Here is an 8345-nt window from a genome sequence, read left to right as displayed (position 1 = left end):
CAACTTCATCTAATAAGATTCACTAAACTGTCGAATTAAGATTACAAACACATTTAAACTTAAACAAATAAATAAATAAGTAAATTAAAACTGAATCTGGACTAAAATGATGAAATTTATCTAAGAGGTTTAATCAAACAATTGAATTAAAATCACAAACACATTCACATCATGGAATAAATTAAGACTAATCTAAATTGAAATTGAACTTTATCTAATAAGATTAATAAAACTAATAAATTAAAATAATAATGAATCAAAACTAAAGAATGAATTAAGACTAAACTAATTGGAATTAATGACACGGACTTTATTTGACATGATTATTTAAACTAATGAATTAAAATCATTGACACACTTAAACTAAAAGATGGATTAAAACTAAATTAATTTAGGGTTAGGAAAAATATAAACTTTATCACAAAGAATTAATTAAACTATTGGATTAAAATCTCAAACACGTTTAAACTAACAAATAGATTAAAAATAAATTAGCATGGAACTAAAAACATAAGCTTTACAATTATTTAAACTAATGAACCACAATCACAAAAAAAACATCTAATCCAAGAGATGAATAAAAATTGTGCGAATTGAGATTGAAAAAAAAAATTATCATTAAGAATTAATTAAACCAATGAACTAAAAATCTAAGCTAAAAAATGCTCTATTGAAAACTAACCTATGCTGTGGAGAGAGCTCTCTCATGCGTGTTAGTCCTTCTGGAAGTAAACTGTGGATTTTCTTTCTCTATTCTTATATTTTTATTTATATGGCAGCCCACTCCTATGGAATATTTTGTTTCCTTTTTTAATGCATGTGGGTATGGGAAGTGATATATGTGTGGCTTACTTGGAGGTTATCTCAAGGATGCAGCCTGTGTCTTGTTTGGTAAGTGACCGAATCCTGGTAATTGCAATATCAGTCGTTGATTAGAGTGACCGAGTTGGAAGTTGCAGGGGCCTTATCCTGTACTGCCACACAATGGCGCATCTACATTGTAACACACGCTTCACCGGAAAACCAATGAACACTCCTGCAGCTCACCAAGATTGACGAACAAAGACTCTTCTTCTTTTCCCATGGTGAATAGTTGTATCGGGATCATTGGATGTTGCCTTTCCATTTCTTATACACCAAACAGACTAATCCCAGCATAGCAACATTGGTGATGACTCCAAGTGCTAACTCAGCCTTCCGTCCACCTTTGAGTCCACTGGATGACTCTCTCTTATCTCCAGCTATGTTCTCAGTACTCGTGTGCCGAACATTCCTAGCATTAAACAAAGAGGGTGTAGGAGAGGGCGTTGGCACTGGAAATGAGTCAAGCAAAGGCAACGGAGAAGATTCCAATGCCAGTGGTGACGTCGACGGCGATCTAAAATATGGAGATGGCGAATGAGCGGTTGGCGAAAATGGTGGAGACAATGCATATGGCGATGGAGTAACATCGTCGGCATTGCTTTCAGGCGCCAGAGCAGGCGACGACTCTGGCAGATCTATGGCAACAACGAACTCCACTAAAAGCAAAACCAAAGTAAGCGCAATGCAGAATCAGGACAATCTCGCCAAGAATTCTCAAGAATTCCAAAACGGTTGTGATCTCTTGTTCTCTCAGAAAAATGAATATCCAAAGGAAAATGGTGATTCCATCCTTGAGTATGAACATCTTGAAGCTCCAAAAATGGGTATCTGATGATCCTTTCTCATCACTGTCGGTGGACCACCATGGATGTGATGAATGTTGCTTTCTGATGATTATGAACTCTAATGGTTGTGATGAATATCTATAAACGAACCAGTGGGCTTCAATGGTGGCGAACTACTCCGGCAATGATGAACTTTTCTGACGAACCAGCAAGCTTCAACGGTAGTGGACTACTTCGGCAATGATTAACTCCATAGACAAACAAGCAAGCTTCGACAGTGGTGAACTACGCCGACAGTTATGAACTTGCCTTTTCAATGCAGAATTCAAGAAAACGCCCAAGAGTCCTCCTGTCGGTGTTGTGGCTCCTTTTTATACCAGCATTAGAAGTCATTGGAACTCCAACTGTCATTCATTCTTAGACATGGTGTGCATGTTCCCATGTTCACGTGTTCTTCACACCAGATCATCCCCTCTAGAGACTTCCAGAGAACCTCTAAAAAATGTGTGACCTCACCACCTCCTCACATGACAACTCCCACCAACTTCATATTTGTTTTCACAGGAGCCACCCATTCCTAAATATGCAATTCGTCTCCTCATGCAAAACAAAATAAAATAAAATTAAAATTAAAATAAAATGGAAGAAACTAATGAAAATCATGAGATTGGTAATAAAATAAAAGATGATTAAAAAGAAAAGAAAAAGAGAGACCAAATTATATAATTCCATAATTTAATAAATGAGTCACATGCATATTAAAGTCCAAACAATTCAAGCAACTTTCTATTAAATAAGTAAACAAATAAATAAATATAATTATTAAATGCATGCAATAATAATAAAAAGATTATATAAAAAGTTAAGCCCAATGAAGTGCTGAAATGGGCCTAAGGTGGTGCCTAATGGGCCAAGTGTATCTAAATGGGCTTAAGGTGCCTAAGTGGGCCTAACAAGGAAGGGAAAAAAAACACCTAAGTCTAAATTAAGGTTGCTCAGAATCACAATGGGGTCCGATGAGTCCCTCAACCAAAGTCTCCAAGGTGGCTTAGAAAAAATAAGCTACATGATCAGTAATGGGTCACCAGGGAATTGTTGTAAAGTATCAAGCGAACACGTAATAGGACATGTGCTAATAGGACAAAATGGAGGGTCTACAAGTGTAAGTAGCCCTAATAGGCTCCAATTAATTAATTAGTCCATTCAAGAAAGGCTAGTCATAAAATTTGTTGTAACCTTGCATTTTTACCAAAATGTCCTTATGCAAACTTATGAATTACACATCTAAATCCCTCAAATAAAGTGTCACCATGAACTAGGAGCTCGAGCATAGACCATTGGAACCTATAGAAAGTACCAGCTCCCTCATAATCCAATTCTAAAGTCTACTCAACACACTACTAAAGAGAGTCAATTACGCTCCAACATCCTATGAAATTACGAGTTAAAGTTTGGGTCTGTGACCTACTAATCATTGCATGCGAACTCCCTATGAACTGTTTTGTATAATCTAACCAATGTTTGAAATATTGGTAAACACGGATATATCGGTAGTTAGATTTTATGAATATATCGAAAATATTGAAGAAATATCGGTGGATATTTTGACAAAAGTATCGATCGAACAAAAATGGTTTAAAATTCATAAAAATGCGTAGAAAACTTTCAAAAAAATGTTAAAATAAAAAAGAATACACATATTAAATTTATTTGATAAATTTAATTGACATAAATATGATTAAAGATAATATTTATCAATTTAAAAAAAATAGTTTAAATTCCTTTAATATATTTATATTCATTTATTTAAAAATTAAAAACAACTTTTATTAAAACATATTTTATAACATTTTAATAAAAAAATTAAATTAATTTACATAAAATAATTTAGTTGAGATTTAATTTCTAAAATTTTATTATAGATTTGTAGTTACAATTTTTTCTACTAGTATTAATTTATTTAAATAATTAAAATTATTAAAAATTATACTAATAATTACTCTTATCAAATTAATTTTAATTTATAAAATATTCGAACTTCATTAATTGCTTTTATATTTCAACAAGTTTTTTAATAAAATTATATTTTTTTATTATTTAAAATTAAATAAAATTAAAAGGATAAATATAAAAAATATTTAAAATTGAAGTGACAGTGATTTTTTAAAATAGGATTAATGAGATAAATATGAGAAGTAGTTAAAAATAAAATCATAATATAAAATAAAATGATAATATAAATTTAAAATAAAAGAGAAATTAGAAATGAATAATTTAAAAACAAAAAAAAAATATTTAAAAAAAATGGCATTTTTTTGGAAAAAGTCTGTAAAAAACAATGATCTTTTCAAAACAAAAAGGATAAATATTTAATTAGAAATGAATAATTAAAAAAATTTTAAAAAGGATAAATATTTTTTTAAATGGAGTTTTCCACAAAAAAAAAAAAAAAAATGGTGACTTTTCAAAAAATTGCCGATTTTTTCCATGCGATCCTCCCCACACGCAACTTCTAATTTTTTCACCAAACAATCAGCCCAACATCGAAATATCATCGATATTTTGATTATTTTTCGAATTTATTTTATTTTTATTTTTTTGCCCTACCGATAATCGATGGCCGATTTCTTTTCGACCACCTCTAATATCCGATATTTCGACGAAATATTCCGATTTTTCAAACATTGAATCTAATAAAGTAGTGTTATCAACCCATCAAAATTATCTCTCAAATCCTTGAGTTATAAATTCACATATTATCTAATCAACTAACATACTTTACCTCTAAGGAGTATATATCAAATTCCACTAAAGGAATTATTATGACCACAAATTTCATTATCACATGTCCTTTGAATCACCCAATGAGACACATTGTCTCAATCCTATGAGATATTATGGTGCCTCTATTGAGACTACATGTTGCCACTAGCCTCCATCAATAATGACCCAATCTATAGGGATATATGGAAACATTAGGATCTTACCCATAGATCAAAACCTCCTATTGATTTTAGTACATACTTAATATCCTCTCAAGGTTGAGAGTCCATGCAACATAATAGCTTGGTGAATCATGACAACTCAATCGCCTTATGTCATGATTCACATAGGTCCTATCTAATGTGTAACCATATACACTAGTGCACTTACCATGGGAAACCTATCTTGACATACCAGACAAGCTATAACTAAAATTAGGAGGTAGTGCACTACAATCTCTAATAGATTGCCCTAACCCATGAACCGATTATGAACAACTTATCATCTTGCAAGGAACCTATGACTTGTATTTTCTATGCAACTCCTAATGCACTCAAGTCATGTACAATACAAGTGATATGGTCCATAGTCAATTCAAAGATTTAGGTACTACATGATGGGAAAAACCTAGATTGCTCCATTTCCTAAGCTCATATCAGGTTAGGAACATGTTTATCTATCCTAAGCTTTTCTAGATCCTATACACAAAGGAAAGTTTTCATTTTTAAACATAAAATGAATTCATAAAGTGCTAACAAAAAAATGCCTTAGATTTGGATGTTCCTGAATTAAATCCGCGTGGTGAAGATGAAGAAGAAAGTCATAGAAGTCTCATAAACCTAAAGTCTTCCGTCTGTTGACTCGAACCTTAATCTTAACAGACTTCCAATGAGAATGGAAAAAATTGTGGAGGCTATGACTATCTATCTCTAGAAGTGGAAGACGACTCTCTACAAAAAACGATGGAAACCCTAACCCCTATGGGGATATTTTTAGGTGGTCTCCACTAGGCTTAAGTAACTTGAGCCCACTAAAGGTTTGGGTCACTTAATCTAACCGAAAACAAGTCCTAATTGATTAATTAACCCAACATGACCTACTAATTAATCAATTAGCCTAATCTAGAGACCTTGTTTACTTACCCCTGTGCAACCTTGCGTAATTACCAAAATTCTCATATGCACAAAAGTGAACCTAGAGCCAATCCAACCCTCATAACTCTAACAAAGTGTATGAGCACAAAGTAGTGATCACTAGGAGCCATAAAAGTACTGGCTCCCTCATAATCCAATTCTAAAGTTGATTCAACATCCCACTACAGAGAATCAATTAAACTCTAATATCCTATGTAAATAACAATGAGACATTATGTGCTTAGGTCCATAACCTACTATCCATTGCGTTCAGTCTCCCCATTAACTAATGTTTGTAATCTAACAATGTGAAAGCTAATCAGCCTTCAAGCCTACATCTACAATTCTTGAGTCACAAATCCTTCTATTATGTGTTCAATTGACATATCTTAGCTCTTCAAGAGCTTAATGTCTAATTTCACTTAAAGAATTGTTATGGTCGTAGTTTTCATGAACACACCTCCGTAAGATCACCCAATGGGACACTCTGTCTCAATCTCATGAGATATCACGGAGTCTCTAATGAGAATGCCTATTACTACCAACTTCCATCAACATTGACCCAATCCATAAGGAATATATATCAGCTTACGATCTCACCCGTAGGTTAAAGTCACTGCTAACTTCAACACAAGCTTAATATTCTCTCAAGGTTGAGAAACAACATAATGAAGCAGCTTAGTAAAGTCATGACTACTTGATAACCTTAATTTATGACTCACTATAGTCTTGTCCAATGTGTAACCATACACACTAATGCACTCATCATGGGAAAACCCATCTCGATGACCAAGACCAGTCATCACTCCAATCAGGAGGTGGTGCACGGAAGCCTCTAATGGGTTGCCTAATCCCATGAACTAACTATGAACAAGTCATCTATTTGCAAGGAACTCATGACTTAGTTCTTACATACAACTCTTAATGCACCCAAGCCACATATAATACAAGATATGCAAATCAAAGTGCTTACAATATATAATTGATGGAAATAGAATAAATAAAAGTGAACTCCAACTTTATTAAATAAATAATAAAATTCAAGAGTTTATTACATCATGTCATGTTTTTAAGGGCTCTATCCTAATAATTTCCTTCTAGCCCTTGAAGTATCATGTTTCTAAAGCATACTGGGTACACAACGAACACCGAAGTTATCCCTATGATCATCAAAGACTCTTTCTGTCAATGTCTTTGTGAAGGGATCCACTAAGTTATCTGCAAAAGGTATCTTCTCAACCACTATATCACCTCTCTGAACTATCTCATGAATTAGGTGATACTTTATCTCAATGTGTTAACCGTTCCGGTGGTTTCTTAGTTCTTTAGGCTATGTCATAGCTCGACTATTGTCATAAAATAGTATCATTAGTTGCATAGCTAAGGGAACGACCCCAAGTTTCATGAGGAAATTCCTAATCTAAATGGCTTTCTTTGTTACTTCAGAAGCTACAACTTACTCGACTTCCATAGTAAAGTCAATAATCTAATATTGCTTCACACTTCTCTAACTAACCACCGTACCACCAAAAGCAAAAATAAAACCAAAGGTATATCAATAAGAATCCTTATCAGACTAGAAGTGTGAATCTATGTACCCTCTAAGTACTAATTTGTCACTCTAGAACACAAGCATATAATCCTTTGTTCTCCTAAGATACTTGAGTATATGCTTGATAGTTGTTCAGTGTTCTAAGCCTAAATTTGACTTATATCTAATCATCATACCCACTTAAAAGAAAATATTTGACCTAGTACATAGCATCGCATACATAAGGTTACCTACTATGGAGGCATAAGGTACTATTTGCATGTGTTCTTTCTCTTCAAGTGTCTTATGACACTGATCCTCAGAAAGAGGAGTTCCATGCCTGAAAGGTAACAAACCTTTCTTGGAATCCTGCATCACATGCTTAAACAAAAGTTTATCTATGTTGGTAACTTAAAAGATAGCCAATTTCCTATTCTTGTAGTCTCTAAGGACCTTAATCCCAAGAACATACTACGATTCTCTCAAATAATTCATTTGGAACTGAATAGACAACCAAATCTTGACTGATGACAATAACCTTATATCATTATCAATGAGTAGACTGTCATCAATGTACAAGACCATAAAGACCACCATGCTTCCCTATATCTTCTTGTACGCACAAGATTCATCCTTGTTGTGATCAAAGTAAAATGGAAGTCGCTCATTTTTTTTACCTAATTGCACCAACTTCCTCTTAAGTGTGTCCTACTTAGCATTACGAGTAACTAAGTGTAGTTAAATTTTTATTATATATATATATAATATATATATTAATATATATATATATATATATATATATATATATGTGTGTGTGTGTGAAACCAAGGTTTGGTTAATCTCGATTTTGATGATAACAAAACAGGGTTTAGAACTAATGATTATATTTCAAGTGTGATTAGGCAAGATGATTTCCAAAGTGGCAATCACAAAGACAAATCAAGCCAAGAAGAAATCATGAAAAAGAAGACCGTCTCAAAGAGAAGTGTTTTTCAAAAACCCAAGCTTCATAAGATCTCTTTGTAAGGTTGTTGGTGCACTAGGATTTTCATGCATTACATTTTTACTTATGCACTAAAATCATCCAAGAGTTATTTTGTTTTAAATATTTTAAAAATTGGATGATTTCATGTTTTCAACTAAAACCTTGTGTCAAATGTTTTTCAAACTTATTTTAAAAGGTTTTAAGTTGAAAAAGTTGGTTGTTGAGCAAAAAACGGCTCAACCGGTTGAACCAAATAAGGAATCGGTCGACCGCCAGCTCAACCG

General features: G+C 33.1%; 1 protein-coding gene across 1 annotated transcript; it reads right to left on the bottom strand.

The window, feature by feature from the left end:
* Nucleotides 1-1104: 1104 nt before the first annotated feature.
* LOC117910093 (proline-rich receptor-like protein kinase PERK1) lies at nt 1105-2060 on the bottom strand. Its single transcript, XM_034824147.1, has 3 exons — nt 1959-2060; nt 1800-1878; nt 1105-1520 (listed from the first exon to the last, which is right to left on the bottom strand). Exons 1-3 carry the CDS (start codon nt 2058-2060, stop codon nt 1105-1107), a joined length of 597 nt encoding a protein of 198 aa, XP_034680038.1.
* Between the last annotated feature and the right edge of the window lie 6285 nt (nt 2061-8345).

This window comes from Vitis riparia, unplaced genomic scaffold (assembly GCF_004353265.1).
Source record: "Vitis riparia cultivar Riparia Gloire de Montpellier isolate 1030 unplaced genomic scaffold, EGFV_Vit.rip_1.0 scaffold593_pilon_pilon, whole genome shotgun sequence".
Lineage (NCBI taxonomy): Eukaryota > Viridiplantae > Streptophyta > Magnoliopsida > Vitales > Vitaceae > Vitis > Vitis riparia.
This window is presented reverse-complemented; position numbering and strand designations above follow the sequence as displayed.

Coding starts and splice junctions, on each gene's coding strand:
- LOC117910093 (XM_034824147.1), bottom strand. CDS start 2,060: ATGACAGTTGGAGTTCCAATGACTTCTAATGCTGGTATAAAAAGGAGC. Junction 1,879..1,958: donor TTGAATTCTGCATTGAAAAG/GCAAGTTCATAA, acceptor TTGCCGAAGTAG/TCCACTACCGTTGAAGCTTG. Junction 1,521..1,799: donor GCCACCATTGAAGCCCACTG/GTTCGTTTATAG, acceptor TTTTGCTTTTAG/TGGAGTTCGTTGTTGCCATA.